The sequence below is a fragment of the Physella acuta genome, unplaced genomic scaffold (assembly GCF_028476545.2).
Source record: "Physella acuta isolate Inbredline_101_S28 unplaced genomic scaffold, ASM2847654v3 ptg000096l, whole genome shotgun sequence".
In the NCBI taxonomy this organism is placed as follows: domain Eukaryota; kingdom Metazoa; phylum Mollusca; class Gastropoda; family Physidae; genus Physella; species Physella acuta.
Window position 1 is genome coordinate 7,501 of NW_026731616.1, and position 19,288 is coordinate 26,788.

At 34.4% G+C, this 19,288-nt stretch overlaps 2 protein-coding genes across 3 annotated transcripts in view; both read left to right on the plus strand.

Annotated features, from left to right (window-relative positions):
• LOC131930040 (uncharacterized) overlaps positions 1-8,710 on the plus strand; it is a 10,112-nt gene extending 1,402 nt beyond the window's left edge. The window contains exons 2-4 of one of the 2 annotated variants that reach the window (XM_059286407.1): positions 3,089-3,118; positions 5,175-5,364; positions 5,881-8,710. In XM_059286407.1, coding sequence (XP_059142390.1) covers positions 3,089-3,118; positions 5,175-5,364; positions 5,881-6,852 — 1,192 coding nt within the window. In that variant the 3' untranslated portion in view covers positions 6,853-8,710. The remainder of the gene's footprint in view (positions 1-3,088; positions 3,119-5,174; positions 5,365-5,880) is intronic. The other variant, XM_059286415.1, reaches the window with a different exon arrangement.
• Positions 8,711-12,613: 3,903 nt separating this feature from the next.
• Positions 12,614-19,055, plus strand: LOC131929986 (beta-1,4-galactosyltransferase 4-like). The gene is made up of 3 exons (XM_059286376.1): positions 12,614-12,723; positions 16,566-16,704; positions 17,824-19,055. Exons 2-3 carry the CDS (start codon positions 16,593-16,595, stop codon positions 18,975-18,977), a joined length of 1,266 nt encoding a protein of 421 aa, XP_059142359.1. The 5' UTR covers positions 12,614-12,723; positions 16,566-16,592; the 3' UTR covers positions 18,978-19,055.
• The last annotated feature ends 233 nt before the right edge of the window (positions 19,056-19,288 follow it).

Genomic DNA, 19,288 nt, shown 5'->3' on the forward strand with positions numbered 1-19,288 from the left:
CACACATATAGAAGTGTGTACCCACAAAGCTAAGGAGAACATACGGTGGAGGTCAAACTAATCTGAATAAGCCATTGTTTTATTTTTTTTTTATAAACACACCCGATTGAGCTAAGAACGGTAGATGGCGTGGGCAGGGGTGTGATACTCTGAGCATTGGGTTTGATTGAGAGATAACCGTGGAAGATAACTCTGTCTTGAGTTGTCTTTCCCTGCGCTCAACATGATGTTGGGCCGCATATGTAAATATAAACAGCGCCCTTGTGTTAATGTAGTCAGTGTGTAGCGTAACTGTGCAGAACAATTTGAATGGTACCCTTGAATGCAGGTAGGTAAATACGGCCCCCACTGTGTAGCTCGTGACCTTTCAACTGACATTTGCCAGGGTGTTTAAAGGTAAATGTTCAAAGAGCAAACACAGCAGACGCGAAGGGTTTGGAGGGGGGGGGGGGGAGAATGTATTGGGGGAATAATTTTTTTTCTCTTCGCTGTCACCGAAACTATATATTATTTATAACGTTTTACAGAGATATTAAAATTGTTAAAACGTGTGGTTTTTTTTTTATAAAAAAGAATATTTTTTATAGTCATATTTTTTTAGGTTGCTTGAATTTGCTTCGTATGGAGTTATTGGAATAAACTGTTTAATAGTTTCCCTTCAATAACCATTTGAAGTCAACGTTGGTATTTTATATTTGTTACATTATTTATATGCTGTGTGTGTGTGGTGGGGGGGGGGGTGCAAATTGTAGAACAAGTACATTGCACCAATTTGCATTTTTGTTTCTTTCAGTCATGTTTTTTTTTGGGGGGGGGGGGCACTTACTCTCTTCAACCAGTGCATCCCCCCCTTCCTCGGAAGTTTTCAGTGCCCCTTTCACCGGGGATGGAAATACAAAATGTCTGAAAGAAACCCCGAATTACACATTAAGAGAGTAAAAAAAATGATCCACCTGTTCGCCATACCTACATATGTGGAAGATGAGGTTGATCACCGCCAACGTAAACTATACACGTATTAGAATCGTCAAGTTCTTAGCAGCCACTTACCTGCCGTACCTGGCCAAACTAGTGTAGATCTAATAACATGTAGACACCGTCCTTCAGATCATTGCCAGTTTGACCCCTATTTGAACTCAGATTATTTACTTAAGCGATGGCGTGCTACGTTCTCGCGAATGAAATTTGAAGATGATTATCGAATGCTGGTATTCAAAATGTAACTAATTATTATTTAATTCTTCTTGCAAAAAAATTTGAACACACAAATTGTCATTTTATAAAAGCATGAGTTGTCTACCTTATAAAATCTAAAATTAAGATACCTAGTAATTATTGGGTCTGAATATTACTCTTCCTCCCCTGACAATAAACCCCCGTTAAATTAAAAATACATATTATAACTATAACAAATCATATCCATCTCACTAGCCACGACCTTATCCTATCCCTAACACTACCTCAATCCAAAAACTCCTAACTTAACCTATACTTATCTCTTTCTCTAACAGAACTGAGGAAAGGCGGATTAGCCTGCTCCTGTAATTAAACTATATTATGTTTAAAATAATCAATATAATATTTTTACTTTTTATTGTTAGCCTACAGTTTTTTTTTTCAAAATTGTTAACTATTGTGCAGCCCAACTCCTCCTTTGCCATTTTAAATTAAATTTGTAATTAATCATGAGCGTTAAGTAATTTAATTTTTTTTACACTTAACTGGCATTCGCGCTAATGGCACGATGCTTCTTGGCATTCCTCCCTAACGCTAACCATTTAATTAAACTACACAGTTTAAATTTTAAAATTATTTTAAAAATAAGAATCCTATCTTTTTAAACATTTTTTCCCCAAATATAAGTTAAGTTAAGCCACAACACACACAGAAAAATCCAACAAAACCAGTTTAGTTTAAGTTTAGTCGTCATGCAGTCGCCGTTAAAACCAATTTAAATAAATAACTGTCAAGTCTATCCTGTTTTGGAATTAGACGCTAACATTTAACTGGCCACTTACAGGCCGACTTGTTGCATTGCTGAGATTTGAAAACAGTAGATTCTCTAGATCTGGATCTACACAACTGTCATTTGGTCATAAAAGAAAATGTATTACTTTAAAAATACAGATTAACTAGCATAACATAATCAGAAACTATCTAAAACTCCTCAACAATAAAAAATAAACCGGGAGTGATCTCCCCTAAACTTTCTCGAATATTTTAATATAAAATAACAGGGGATGGGAACTCGGGTTATAGACATGATTTTTAATCCATTTTAAATACTTAAAGTTTTAAAAATAGAATAAAATCTCGTAGACAAAAGAATTGCACACCGAGTGAACGCTAAATAAAAAAGTGCATATTAGTGCGCAATATTATTAGTACTTTAAAAATTTACATTTTGAGAAATCGGAAGTAGCGTAAATTACTACTTCCGGTCAACGGAAATTACTCAAAATTGAACAGAAGGTAGAGAATTAGATCTTTTACTTACAATTAAAATTTCATTTATCTATCTGAAATAGTACTCAAGTTATAGGCTTTTGAAAAATTCAAAGTAGGAGAAGTACCACTTCCGGTTATCGGAAATCGCTCAAAACTTGTTACGGATCTACGATTTTGATAAAATACTTATATATGAAATTTCATCAACCTAGCTGTAACGGTACTCAAGTTATCGAGTTTATACACGGACAGACAGACAGACAGACAGACATACGGACAAGATTGCAAAATTATGTTTTTCCGTATCAGTGAGGTGTAAAACGTCGAGATTTGTAAAAATCTCGATTTTTTTTTTGCACGATTACAAGACTTTCTCTATACTTCGTATATACGAGAAAGTAAAAAACACCCAATGATAATGGTCAGTCTTTATTTTTAATTTTTTTTTTATTAATACAACGTAATAATAAATAAACACTAGCGAAAGGTCAAAGGCTAAAAGTCAAGTTAGCCCAGCTCTAGCAGACAAACGAAAGAGACTGAAAACTACAGTGATCCCGCTTGGTCTAGCCATAAATTGTAAATGAGACTTATCATCACAGGCAATTATATGCTAATAATGTTTTGTTTTGTTTCTCAGAGAACCGTTATCCTGGTCTAGTCGTGGGAGGTTTGTATAAACTGGGAAATTACGCATTTTTTAGCAGCTGGCTTGCTAGGTGTATACTGCTACTGTAGCATGAGTAATTTTATATAGGTCACTTCTGCAATGAAGTCCCATAAATTATGATCCAAATTAAATTAAAAAAAAATTCTTTAAATTCTGTTGCAGTTTATGGACTTTTGTTTTAAAACTATCTGGATATTACACAGCAGTTCTAAAAATTGTTCCAGACATTTAAAAAAAAACTATTATTGTATACCCAGCCACAGCACTGTGCTCATCTGCTTTAGCCATCATGTAGACTTCCAGGGAAAGGTAGGGAAGGGGGTATTCTAGATCCTGCTAAAGACAATGTAATTGCCGTGTAGAACACTATACATTTGGTTGTTGGCCAAGTTTTTTTTTTTGTTTTTTCCTTCACTGAGACTAACTAAAGCTTATACCAGTCTCATAATATAGATATTGGACATAGATCTAGATGCAACTGACTAAAACAAGTCTATGAGTTAATTCCCTTTAAAAAAAATTAAATCTCTGTTAAACTGTTTTGAAACTGAAGATACATCCAAGCAATTTGGTTAAGAATAACACTGCTCAATTAAATGTTCTAGGACTGAAGATGTATTCAAGTAATTTGGTTAAGAATAACACAGTTCAATTAAATGTTCTAGGGCTTATACAGTTTTAAACAATGAACTTTACATTCAGCTCAGGTTTATTATTAATGTTTGTGAAATAATTGTTTTTAATTGTAGCTTTATCTTCACCCACCCATTTAATATTTAAATGGGTTTGTGGGTTATAAATATAAATAGTTCATTTAAAAAGGAGTTGATACAAATAAAATTGATCTGCTTGATATGATAAACTTATTTAATGTCACTACATAGTTGTTCATTAAAGAGTTGATAGATGTCATTTGTTTATCAAGTCCAGTGGTTGGGAGTCCGGGTATATTTTTCCATCTTCAAGTACTTCAAAGCAGTAAATGTATAGCCAGAAAAAAATAATTGAAATTAGATCCCTTTGAGTAATGATATTTTCTATTAGGAAAGTTATTTTTAAATAATGAACTCTTGCTAACTGTAATGGTCCTAATGTTCACTGTATGTTGCTTTAAATACTACTAACATCAATTTATAAAAGAAGAGGTGTTGTTGCTTAAGCTCCCCAGCATGATTTATACTTTTTTTTTAGAACTTGCCAGAAACTTTTGTTGTTATTAAAATACTTCCTGTTCCTGTTTATATTATATGAGACTTGGAAATTAATTTAAAAAAAAAAATCAAATTTGTCTATTCAGTAAGATTATTGTATGTTTCTTTTAAAACTTTAAAAAGGTATTCCTCTTTCCTGTGCTATTTAATTAGCCGTCAAATAAAAAATAATAAACTTTTCTTTTTGTAAAAAAAATAAAAATAATAGCACAATGTAGACTGTTTCCTCTAGAGATAAATGCTTTCAATGTTTAACACTTACCTTATTGCATTTTGTTTATCCTTTTTTTTCCCTTTTTTTTTGCTAGTAGTATATAATTATATTCATTAAATTGTAGGAAAGAAATCTGTTAAAATAAATAAATAGGTAGCCTGCTAATTTATTTTCCAAAAATAGAAAAATACTTATAATTTAAAAATAAAATGTTTTTTTTGTTGATTTTCTTTTATCAGAATAAATCATCATAATTAGTTTGAAATCTGTTTATACTTTCTTATTTACAATGAAGTCAATGATATAAAAGATAATAGCAGCTATACATTTTTATCACAAACAACATATATTTGTTATTCTGTTAGAATTTTGTTTAATTTTAGAACTGTATTTACCTGAGTACCTTAGCAAAATAATTTATGTTTGATCTTTATCATATTTATAAAAAAACTACTTTACACTCTGGAAACCTGTAGAGATTTTTAAAAAACTCTGCATGTGGAAGTCATTGACCTTTGACGATCTCTGGGGAAAAAACATTTCCCCTTCCTATTTATTTTAAAGTGTTACATTTAAATGTTTAAAAATGCGCTCTTTATCTCTAAATGTTTTTTGAATTTCGTATTTTCAGGGAATGGGAGGATGAAATTGATAAAATGAGGAAAGAATTTTTTCATCTTCGCCCGGAAAGTTCAGACTTTGGACTAGAAGGTACAGGATCACCTGTTCGACTGCCTGGCCAGATTTCTAGTCGCGTCACTGACACTGACGACGGGAAGGCTGTTATAGAAAAGGACGATAATGGGCAACCAGTGTTTAGGGTTAGTCCATTGATTTTTTTTTATGTAACATATGGTTTGTCATTATTTAATATTGATAGCTTAAATTTTTTATTAATCTCTTAAGTGTACATACTATTTCCTACTGAAGTAGTTTTTAAATAGTACAATATAAAGTAAATTTTCTGTGACGGAAGGTGTAGTAGTTGATAAAGAAAGTTGTAAAAATAAAATAATGATTGTTAGATTTACTTATGTTATCAAAACATTGTTGATACAGCTTTGCATAAATCATACTTACCAGTCAACATTTATAGAACTTAACTCATAACTAACTTCTAAATATGAAAAACAATTCTTTCTAAGTAATTTTAATCTTAGCTTTTTATTAAATTAAACATTTATTATTTTATTATCGATGATTACTGGACATTTCTCTTTAACACAACACTGAGTTTTTTTATGATGTTTTTAGTTTAGTGTAATTTCTAAAAATGGCATTTATAAATATGTATTTGTAAAATGTATTAAAAGTTGTTTTATCAATCTAATTTGCAGGTTAGGTTCAACATGAAAGAGTACAAGCCAGAAGAGGTGAACGTCAAGATGGACTCCACTAAAATAATGGTATCAGCTAGGCATGAAGAAAAGGGTAGCGGATCTACAGTGAGTAGAGAATATAGCCGGGAAGTCCAAATACCGAGAGATGTCGACCCTCTGGCTCTACAGTGCACCTTAAACCCTGACGGTTACCTGGTTGTTCATGCACCACTGCCTGCACCGAACTACAGCGCTATCAAGGATACATCCCGAGATTCCAATGCTTCCCCAAACGTTATGAAATCTACATCTAGTTATCAAACCTCGTCAACAGTTTCATCCAAACCTCAGTCTACAATCATCACCGATGTCCCAGCAGGTTTTACCCAAGAACTGCCGCAGACCCGCGGTCACCTATCCAGTCAGCTTAACACCCAACCTCGGAACAAACCACCCCCGACGTTCACCCCGCCCTCTATGTTTAAACACGAAGAGCTACTCAGCCACCCCGATCATGTGACGCCGAGTTTTAAACCCCCTCCCGATTTAAGCAAGCTGGATATGCTAGAGAACAACCAGCCCAGGCTTATCAACCACCCGCTTCACTCTGTTCCCCCTTCTCACCTCTCCAACTCAACATTCTCCAAACCTCCGTTCAACACCCTAAGTTCAACTTTTCCGTCGGGTTCTCTGTTCTCCGAGCCTTCCAGCCAAGCGCAGTTGAGTGCCCCGGTCGTGACCTCCCATGATGGGAAGTTCCAGTTGACAATGCCTATCGATGAGTTTCGGCCAGAGGAACTGACAGTCAAGACGCAAGATTGCAAGGTTATCATCTGTGCTAAAAGGGAGGTAAGCACTGGCAACAGAGCTCAGACCATGGAAATGACAAGGGAGCACAGCCTACCTGATAATGTGGATCCCCTTACTGTCAAGGCTTTTTTCACGGACACTAACAATCTTATCGTTGAGGCCCCTTTTATCAGAAGCTGAAATAAGAAATGTTTAAAAAAATATGAGTGATTTAGTTTTTAAAAAAAATCATGTTTTAGAGAATAATCGACAATTTTTAATAATATAAAAAGTTGGTTGTCATTTCATTTTTTAAAATCTTATAATAACTACCATTAACTAAGTTTGAGAAAAAATTTACAAGTTTATAGTTTTTTATTTTATAAAATGTAATAGTTACACAATTTTTGAAATACACATAATTTTAAAAAATGGAGCTTTACATTACAGGTGCTAAGTACTATGTGATATTTACTGTTACATTTGTAATTTTTTTTCCTATGTAGGTAGTTGTGATAGGATTGATGTAGTGATATTATGTATCGCTCGTTAAGACCAGCAAAAGTAATTTGCATAAATATTGCTAATATCTTGATGTTAAAATAACCAAGTACCTAATGGTTTTTTTTTGCTTACATATGTGTCACAAGAAAGGCCTTTGTTTAAATTCTCAGAGGCTATGCCAGATTTGTGTTGAGATGTTTAAAAATCTATTTCTTTATGCATATTTAAATATATGGTTGTCATATTTAAATAGTAGAGTATGACTTACTAGTTCAAATATGTAACTAATTAATTAGGATATTTTTAGCCAAATAATAAAATAGTAGAAACTGCATTGGAATAACAATTTTGTACTGTCATCAAACAAATGTTTCAAATATAATGAAAAAGAGAGCAGTAGAGAATTTAAAAAAAAAAATAACAAACAAAATAAACTAATCTTCTTCAAATATCTAAATGTTTTTACTTAAAAACTACATTGTTTTCCATTTAACTAATAGAAGGTTCACAATAATCGATTAATGTCAAGAGCCTTATTTGGTTCTTAAACTCATGTACAGGGTATTAAATATTGTCGTGTATGAAATTTTCTTTATACTTGCGAAAAAGTTTAATTTCATGAAACTTTTTTTTTATATGCTGTGCAGTGACTCTGTTTACTGGTTTTTATTCAGTTTTGGTGGTTTTGTAATTACTTTTTGGACAATATGCAAATTTCCTTTGTCCATACACAGGGTCAAATAATTATGTTTTCCCCTCTTTTTTAAATAAATGTAGACTTTTTTCAACCATACAACTGCTTAACCTGTATTATTTATTTATCTTTATATGCATTTTAAAGCTCTGACTATAGTATTTTATTATTATTTATATCATGACATGTTGTATTTTCAGCATGGATTTTTTTAAATTTCTGAACATCTCTTTGATCATGTAGCGAATGTCTTATGAATATTTAACTCAGGGGTTCTTATCTTTTTTGTTCATGGACCCCCTTTGTCAGTCAGTTATAAAAAAAATAAAAAATGTTCATGAATAAGAAAAAGAAGCTTGGCTATTTTCATTTAAAAAATGAACAGGCCTCATTTTTGGTGAATTGTTTATAAACAATTATATTTTATTAAAAAATATATTTTATGAATGTTTATAAATAAAATACATTTAATTTTAAAAAGTAATTTGATCTGTCACCAACTAGTTCTATTATACGTAATAAAATAAAATTTAGTTGTTTTTTTTTTTAAATGTTTACTGACTCACAGTTTAACAATGAACAAGGGGTATGAATGTCTTGAGAACCCCTGATTTAACTTACACTTGAGAAAAATAAAATCATCTGCCCTATAGCATAAGAAAGTGAGTTGTGTGCCTGTTGTGTTGGTCTATGTTAAGTTAGATACATGTGTATTACAATACCAGTGTATATTTATTATTTTAACCTTGTCACGTTAACTATGTTTGCATGATGTCATGTAATGTAAAGCAGTCTCATAACGATTGGGTTATTTTGAATAAAACAGACATTTAACTCATTTAAGTTATCAATTAAATCTTTAAAAAAATCAATATTGTCTTTGTTGAGTTTATATTATAAATGAGATTGATAATTGATTCATGCCTTTTTAGCAAAAGCCTATGGTTGTCATTTGTTGGTGCAATGTTTACTAGACATCAATGATAATATTGTGTTTAGTCCTAATTAGGTTCGGCTGTCAGTTACAAAACAAAAGAATACTTAGTAGCAGTATATTAAGAGGTAGGCATGATCTAGCAGTAGAACATGTGCTAGGCTAGCTAACCCAAGTTTGAAACAGCAGTGTTTCTTCCAGACATTTTTCTCCGGGGGGGGGGGCGGACACTGTTAAAAGTATATATTCTCTATATAAATTCCATTTTGTTAGGGGGGGGGGGTGATAGACAGTGTTTCTTCCAGACTTTTTTCTCCAGGGGGGGGGGGTGGGGGGCGGTCAACATTTTTCGGGAGGGCGGACACTAGTAAAAGTTTGTTTACTTTATAAAAGCCATCTCGTTCGGGGGGGGGGGCGGTAGACTTTCTTCGCCCCCCCCCCCCCCCCCCCCCCCATAGAGATGTCTGGAAGAAACTCTGGTGGTAGACAGTCTTCCCTGAAGAGATGCCTGGAAGAAACTCTGTGAAACAGGGGTTTTAAAAACGACTAGTAGATACGCCCCTGAACGAGTAGACTGTTACGTATTTTTTATAACAACGTCTGCTATTTATGGAATGAAGTAAAACAAAAACAGCGAGCACTGCTATTTTATTTTAATATAAGAAGTCTTCGGCGCCACAGTGAAATACAGAGTAACATACCAAGGCCGATAACTGTTGATTTAAAGAATCTTTTTGTCTGTTACTAGTTGAAGGGCGAAACCCGGCATTTTATAAATATCTGAAGTTGGTCGGCAAACTACATATCCTAGGTTTTCTATAGAAAAAAAAAATAGAACCAGTTAAGCCCTCACACAATTTTTTTCAATATTTGGTAGAGAGTGTTATTTCAATTTTCCAAATGATCAAGAGGTACGGAATATAAATAGTGAAGCATAGCGCTTTGTTAACACGAAAACAAACACATTACTGAGAATTCGGTGCAAAAGCAAAACACAAAACAAGGTATCAACGCTTAAAGTACAATGAGGACTACAACGATACACACACTCGCAGAAATTTCGTTCTAAACCAGATATTACCTTTGTTTGTTTTTGTCATTTTTTTATATTTTTATTTATTTTTGGAAATTAAAATTTATTTTAGAGCATATTTGTTTACTTCTGCATGTCTTCGTTCGTTTTATACAAGCTGTTGTTAAACCTCTCCCCAATATTGATTTTTTAAACTTTGCCTACAAATGTTTGTCACTAGGTAAAAAAATGTAATAAAAATTCGATACATATAGCTGACATATGTCTTTCATTTATTGCCACATAACTTCATTTTAAAACAGTGATCCTTAACCTGGGTTCAATCAGGCCCCATGGGTTCGGTGAGTCAGTGAGTCAGTCTCAGGGGTTCAAGACATACACCTGACTCATTTTATTCACGATCTGATACTAGAACTATTAAAAAGTGTTCGTTGAATGAAATTGGTGGGGTTCGGTACCTCCAAAAGAACTTGAAAGTTACAAAGTATACATTTTTATTGCAATGAAAAAAAACATATTTAAAACAAACCGAAGTAACGGAATACAATCGCAATCAAATTTCTAACATAACTTTTTAATGTGGAAATGGAGTCGTAGGAGGGGAGGGCGGGCGGGGCAGTCTAGTGGTGCCGCAAAAGCGGGGTAGAAAAAAAATTATGATGTACATGCTGCAGAACTTAATTATCCAATCGAGGTTAAGAAAATATCCCGTTAATTGGCTTAAATAACTTCTTTGACCGTTTTCTACTGTTTCTACATCAATTGTGTGATATCATAATATTAAAAAAAAATTGAAAGTGACTGGTGAACGCGCCCCGACCTTTTCAAATATCTATATATTTAAATGACGGGATGGGGGTAGGGGTCGCATATATAATAGTTAATCCCGGGCACCGGGATATGTCACCACGCCTCTGTATGCAATGGTATGTGGTAACACTTTACATAAAGAACCCTCTCCCCCTCATCATACATAAAATTACAAAACTCCCCTCCTTATTAGCAGAGGTTCTTCCAGGCATCTCTTCGGGGGGGGGGGGGGGGACACTGAGCCCCCCCTCCCCCCGAAGAAAGTCTACAGCCCCCCCCCCGAACGAGATGGATTTTATATAGTAAACATACACTTTTACTAGTGCCCCCCCCCCCCCGAAAACTGTTGACCCCCCCCCCTCCCCTCCCCGAAAATTTCATTGCCCCCCCCCCCCGGTGAAAAAAGTCTGGAAGAAACACTGCAAATTAGGAGTTTGGCTTTGTTTATGGACGGTCCTTTATACATACTTGTAAAAAACAAAAACAAACCACGTCATCATCTGTAAGTACAGCTCACAAGCCAGATACAGAACAAAAACTCATAAAGTGGGGTGGTGTGGGTAGATACATTAGACCCACGTGCATAAATCACATTAACTCACGAACACACACCAGACAGATGGGACCGACGCGCCAATCTTCCCCGATCGATAAACGATAGGTCACGTGGGCCGTCAGCAAACTATTGTCTAAATTTAGATTCTATTCCAAAACTTAGATATAAAGTTCATATTGAAGATAAGACCAGAATCATGTGGACAGAAATATTAATGGAAATATACAAGAAAAACAAAGTTGTTTCATACTTCAGAACAGTTATTCCAGGATGAAATACACACACACACACACACACACACACACACACACACATATATATATATATATATATATATATATATATATATATATATATATATATATATATATATATATATATATATATATATATATATATATATATATATATATATATATATATAATCCTAGAATATATATGTATATATGTATATATATATACGCTATATATACGAATCTATACCTATATATATATACCTATATATATATATATATATATAGGGGGGCCTATATATATATATATATATATATATATATATATATATATATATATATTCATATTTAGATGAACATGTATATATGAATAAATATTCATATGAACATATATATGTGTATGTGGGTGTGTGGGTGTGGGTGTTAATATATATCATAAATATTGAAGTACCCTCTCTCCACACTCATACTTAATAAACATATTTTAACATAATCCCATCTCTCTTCCACTGTCCCTGCTTGTTAAACAGAAAAACCACTTTACAACTTTTAAATTCATCAGCCTTTATGTTTTTCCCCAAATCCTTATTTGATTCCTGTCCCCGTAAGTGAGAGTTTCGTTTATTGTATTCATCACACCCGTACATAATCGATCGGTTATGACAAGTACTGGGGACAAACAACCAAAGTTCTTTTCACAGTAAACGCCCGGCATTACCCTTTAGGCATGGCCTAGATCGTCTTATCAAAGTGTCTTGAAGTGTCTATAGCGCTTGGAACATGAATGCTGTGCCCATGCAGTAAACCAAATAAAACACCCACTACCTTGGTAAAAGCTTACGGGTAGTTACATAACTACTTCATGAACATTGAGTACGTTAAGTTTTATGTTATGAAAACTGGTATGGTGTATTGAAGTTATTTGTTTTCTTTTAGAACCGCTACCGTAACCCTGATTTAAACAGCAACAATAACCTTAACGTTAATCATGGCCCTACTCCTGACCCTAATTCTAATCAGCGATACCGGTTTTAAAAAGGAAAACTCGATACGATACTGATTTTACCTTGCTTGTGATATGGACTTTACGGTTTATTTTTTTTTATAGCGATTTCTAAAGATAGGTTGAGTCATATTGGATTTTTTTTTATGGAGACAAAACTAGACGAAATACTTTCATCGTATTTCAGTAGAGATCAACGTATCATCTATTTTATATAGCTGTTCGTAAATCTTTTAAAAATAATTTCATTGTTTGTTTTATATGGCGATATAATCTACATCGTAGGGAGCCTTCTAAAAATCAAGGTAAGTATTTACATTATTGGTGTTGTCAGAAACGTATCATCGATTAATTTAGGGTCAGAGCTAGCCGATTATATTTAAGTGTGTATTCAATAGCTTTGCTGGACTGTACCGTAACATTGTAAAAGTGGGGGGGGGGGGTCGTTCATATAGAAATTTAGAAGACGGGTGCTGATGTAAGACCTTTAAGGCTTATATACATTTGCAGCTCGTCTTTTTAAGTGTATGTATTTATGTGCGTGTGTGTCTGTGAATGTTAGGTGTTATATATATATATATATATATATATATATATATATATATATATATATATATATATATATATATATATATATCGGCTATATATATTTATATGTGTGTATATATAGGCTATATGTATAATATATTATATATATAGGCTATATTTATATACAATATATATCGGCTATATATGTGTATTTATATAGATAAAGATGCATGTATGAACATATATTTACATAAACATATAGTAAAAACAGTCTAGTATATTAAAACATTAGCCTGAATTTAAAAAAATACCTTTTTTAAAGTTATGTTATTACATGGGTTGATCAAATCTACACAACCATTATATCTGTCTATGCCTTCACACGAAAAGAAAAATATTTTATATAAAAATATTTGTTTTAACCGGTGTCCGACTTCTTAAGAGTGCCCGCCCCCTTTCCCGAAGGTTTCAAGTTTCTAGTTCCTCTGTAGAGAAAAATATCTAAAAGAAATACTGTGGTCGTACATTTTCGTCCAGATGTATTACCTGAACCTCTTTATGTGACATCGACTCATGTTAGCATATGAAGGAATGTGTGGTCAGCGCTATATGACTAGCCGCCTTTATCTTTCCTGGCGTGAGTCGGGTACCGATTAGAGCTGGGTGGACTCAGTGAAGTCGTGCTGGGATCCGAACTCGAAACTTTAGGGTTTGTAGTCGTGCGCTCCACTGTTCGAACACGGAACGTCACCAAGTAAAAAAAAAAAAAAACTTAACCCCGAAGCTCCAATGCAAAAACGGTTTCTCTGTACCAGTAGCGTAAGCAGGGGTATAACAACCTGAAGTTTAAACGTGTTGTATTGACACTTGGATATAAAGTTACTCTTACAAGCTGATTTTTTTTTTTGCGCATGTCTGCGTCCTTTATACACCAACCAGTTTTAGGTAATTTTGTGTGTGTGTGTGTGTGTGTGTCTGTGTGTGTGTGTCTGTGTGTGTGTGTGTGTCTGTGTGTGTGTCTGTGTGTGTGTCTGTGTGTGTGTGTGTGTGTGTGTGTGTCTGTGTGTGTGTGTGTGTGTGTGTATATGTGTGTGTGTATATTACTTCCCTAGAATCAGACTGTTTTGACTCCATTTTCTTTTCGAGATTAAAACCCCGTTGTGTTCCAAACCCACATAAACGTCACTTCCCTGGACATACATTTCACTATTTTTACACACAACTTTAGTTTCATTAAGTGCATCTTATGCATAATATAGGAATTTTAGGGATATAAAACTTTTTTTTTAATTTAAAAATTTATATATTTACTAGATTTCGAAACATTTACATGAAATAAAAACGGCCCTCAGAACAACTTAAAAACCCTTTGTGGCCAGTTATTTTTTGAATAACAGGCTGCAACAAATTTTAGCTTCTTGGTACCATAATCCTATGCCATTTTTATACTGATAATAACAAAGCATCCTTTCAATGTATTATTTAGACCTCACTAAAGAGCATACATTTGATACAGGATCAAGATATTCAACACACAAAGAATCCTTTATTTTCTCTTTTAGTATCCTTAAACATGAAATACGTCCATAGGATTTTTAAAATTTTATTTTTATTAGTTTTAAGTAGATTTTAAAACACTAGCCTAGGCCCTAGGCTAATTGTCGACAATAGAACAAATTTAACATGAAAGGTAAACATTATTAAGATAACCCAATGTAACAAAATTATAAGTTTCCAATTTAAACTAGAACCAACTGATAATTCTAACTTTCTTGTATTATAAAAAGTAACATAACTACTTCAATTAGAATATTTATTTTTCTATTGCATACTAATAATTTAATACTTAGTTCTTTTATAAATGGTATTGAATTTACTTATATTTGTAAACACTTTTGAGAAAAGTAGTTAAGGTAATTTCCCTTAGATAAATAAAAAATTTTTGAAAGTAGCTTACAAAAATAAATAATTTTCTAAATCTATATGAATTATTAAACTACTCGAAATATTTTTACCATATTGCAATTTTTATAATCATATTGAACATTGATGTAATAACTAGGATATTGATTATTTATCTTTCATATATATATATATATGTTACGGTCAAAGTCCGAAGTCGGCCAATGCTAGGATTGGCCGGCCAATCCGCGCATTGGCCAATATCGCCTCCCATAGGTCGGTCAAAGTCCGAAACTTTGCTTGATTTCGGCCTTTATATACAAGTTTAACTTTTATGGCATTTAGAATTACATAGCAGCTTGTTATTTTTACACTTGCAGCGATTTGTTGTGCACTAAGTTGTGCAATTGCAGCGAGTGTAGCCTTGGCCCCCAGTCAATGATTGTGAAGATGCGATGGTTCGTAGTGATTTTTCCTCAGTGCCAACTGACGACAATAAGAGCAGTTTTTCGTGAAGAATTGAAAACTCACTTCTAGCATACAGTTGTTTTAGAACACCATGTTCCGTTCCTAATTTGTAGAAACCGCCCTCGACGCTCATGACAACTGCAATCACCTCTGTCAACATCTGGAAAACGGATGCGTACATTGTCACCCACTTCACCATCTTTAAATTTTGTATTTGATGTTTTAAGCATCTTAGCACCTTGAGTTTGCAAGCCAGTATGAGCTGCTGATCTGTGTTCCATGATGTCTTGTTTGTTGTGACACAATCTGCAGGTAATGTTCCCTCCGTACCCTTCGTCTGCTTCATTGGGTATTCCACAAATAGCATGGGCATCGTTGCCACAGGATCCAAAAGAATGAGCTTCACTTTAATGTTTTTCACAAACTATATAGAATCTGTTGGCCACATTATTGTCACGCAACTGGTCTGGGCGTTCCGCCACGGCAGTAGATGTGTTAGCTGAGGATGTCGTTGCATTTATGGCAACCTCCATTTCTTGTTCAATGTTCTCAAGATCTTCCTCAGTAACTATTTTATCGAGAGCCCATATATGGAAACTAACATGGATTTACATTTTTTTTTCTTTTGACAGCCATCTGCTGTCTGTCTCATGGTCTGACGGCCCTTTTGGTCCATCTCGCCTTGCATATAGAATGCTATACAAACAAGAGCTAAACAATACGTTACTCTCAATGAAAACGCACCCAGAATAATGAAAATGCGATCACAACTTAGTCTCGATAGAACATTGGCCAGGATATCCCGGCCAGTGCGCGCATTGGCCGGCCAATGTACAAAATAAGCTGTCAAGTTTAAGCGCTTCGGACTTTGGCCAGTACGTCCCGGCCAGTGCGCGCATTGGCCGGCCAACGGCCAATGTACTGTACGAAATACGATCTTAGTGCTAAGTTCTTCGGGCTTTGGCCAAGAGAGCCGGCCAATCCGCGCTTTGGCCGCACTTCGGGCTTTGACCGTAACACACACATATATATATATATATATATATATATATATATATATATATATATATATATATATATATATATATATATATATATATATATATATATATATATATATATATATATATATATATATATATATATATATATCCGCCCTCCACTAGCTACGCCAATATCCATAACCTTTGTCCAACCAAGAACAAACTACAAGGCAGCAGTTGTTTGATTTTGGGGTTGTCTGTTACAGGCCATTTGTTACCACGCAGGTCACGTGATGTACCCAAAGTTCCTGCTGAAGAGAAAACTTGGCCAGGTCCTGGTCGTCATAGGGTTAAGCACAACTTTGGTCTGTGTGTGGCTCTCACAGCTGGAGTGGGACGCGACAAGTAAGAAACTAATTAAATTATTCATATAAATTTGGTGGTAATTAATTAATTAATTAAAATAGGTAAGAAGGTAATTAGTTTATACGCTATATAGCTAATTAGTTTATTGATATAATTTGGTAAGGAGCTAATTAATTTATTAAAATAGTTTGGTTAAAAGCTAATTAAGTTATTAATATAGTTAGGTAAGAAGATATTTAATTTTTCAATATAGTTAGGTAAGAAGATATTTAATCTATTCATATAGTTAGGTAAAAAGCTAATTCATTTATTAATATAGTTTGGTAAGAAGTTAACTAATTTATTAATATATTTTGGTAAGAAGCTGATTAATTTATTAAAATAGTTTGCTAAGAAGCTAATTAATTTATTAAAATAGTTTGCTAAGAAGCTAATTAATTTATTAATATAATTTGGTAAGAAGGTAATTTATACTTTAAGATAAGTTTAAGACAGTTGTGTGTCTGTTGATAGCAACAATGACAAAACCGGTGTTTCTTTCTGTCATCTCTCCAGGGACAGTAAAACTTTCGAAGGGGGGCGCTTAAAATTTCCAGGGGGAGGGGAGAACGCTGGTTAAAGTGTATATTTTCTTTATAAATTTTATATTTTCCATTTCGACCAGGGTAGAGCAGAGGCGTAGCGACCCTTCCCGGCGCCCGGGGACAAACTTTCAATCCCCCCCCCCCTCGGAAGCAAATTTTTAATTTGCACCCCCCCCCCCCCCTCAAACGTTTGATTTGCACCCCCCTCAAACTATTTATAATGCAAAAAATGCAGCTAAAATGACATTTTAATTTGTTTTTACAACCCATTTTGGCGGCCCCTAAGGTCGGCGCCCGGGGACATATGTACCCCCCTGCCCCCCCCCCCCCCCCATCGCTACGCCGCTGGGATAGAGGGGACCAAAGAGATGCTTCCATTTTTGACGTTAATTCGCAACGCTCTTTTCAGTTCCTCGAGGCAATCCTCTTTTTTGTAGTTGCTTCTCACTTGCACGCCACCGTTTCTCTTTATACCTTCCTTTTTCCTTTTTCCAATGTTTTTTTAAGATTATATCTTTAACACAAAAAGTAATGCATTAGATGTGGACTTATTTTGTCTTCTAAATATTTTCAGATGAGGATTTGTTCAGAAAACGACCTCGGAGGAATGTAAACCCAAATTTAAACCAAGACTTTGTTATCGTTAACACTCTTTTGAAAGAAATACGAGGCAATAATGAAGACACGGAAGCAGAGGAACTGAACAAGGGAGATAATCTTGGCGACGCAGAAGAGTTTCAACCAAAAGAGTATGACGCAGGAAGTGAAATCAAGTCTGAGTTCGAAAAGGAAATCGACGACATTGCAAAGCCCTGCCCACTCTACCCTACCGATGATCTGATTGGTCGTCTAGCAGGCCTCAAGCAATGCGTTGCCCCGGAAGAGCTCCCGATTCTTTACCCGGAAGTAGAAAAAGGTGGTCGGATCAGACCTAAAAATTGTGTCGCGCAGGAAAGGGTTGCGATTATCATTCCCTTTCGAAATCGTTTCGTGCATCTTTACATCCTGTTAAATAATTTAATCCCCATGATGCAACGGCAGAAAATCGACGCCACATTTTTCGTTATAGAACAGGCCCCTCCCACCCTCTTCAACAGAGCCGCGTTATTCAACGTCGGTTTTCTGGAAGCTTCGAAACTGGGGAACTTCGATTGTTTTATATTTCACGACGTCGATCTAATTCCTCTCAACGACAGGAATTTATACCGTTGTGACGAACACCCAATACATTTTGCGGTCGCTATGGATAAATACGAGTACAAACTACCCTATAAAAAATACTTCGGTGGCGTTGTAGGGTTCACTAAAGAACAATACCTTCGTATAAACGGAAACTCCAACTTATACTTCGGTTGGGGTGGAGAAGACGATGATTTATTTGAAAGGATTGACAACAAACAGTTCGAAATAGCTCGTCCATATTTAGATGTAGGTAAATACGATATGATACGTCATGTTCATGATAAAGGGAACGAAGATAACTGCGACAGAAGACGTTTGTTGAGAACGGCAAGGAAACGGCAGGACGTGGAAGGGTTAAACACGGTCAAGTATAAAGTGAACTATTTACAATTGAAAAGTCACATGACTTGGCTCAATATACATTTTGACATGCAGGCGATTATAGACACGGCTCCCGAGGAGACGAGACAAGATATGGAAATGTCCTTAAAAGACTCGAAAAGCAGTTTTTGTAATTTTTCTAGAGATGCGCCTATTCGTGAATAGCAATAATAATAAAAAAAAACAATTAACATCCAAAATCTACTTGTTACATATGCGCATCTTGCAATATTTTGTACTAATTATGTGTTTAATTAATTTTTATAGTTTGTTTATATTTATGATTAAATTTATTTATATACATACGATTCTATTTGTTACAGTTATGTGAGGTAATGTTAAGAAAAATGAAGGGGGATGGGCTGATTGGTGTTATATAAGGGCACTAAAGATTTGCTTAATAGCAAATATTTATTGATTTACTTTGTTGGATATCGATATCTTCCTCAATCTTTGTTTCGGTTAAAAAAAAATTC

Bases quoted from the DNA above. Each gene is read 5' to 3' on its own strand.
- LOC131929986 (XM_059286376.1), top strand. From the start codon at position 16,593: ATGTACCCAAAGTTCCTGCTGAAGAGAAAACTTGGCCAGGTCCTGGTC. The intron at 16,705-17,823 runs GTAAGAAACTAA...AAATATTTTCAG, and splicing joins GCTGGAGTGGGACGCGACAA to ATGAGGATTTGTTCAGAAAA.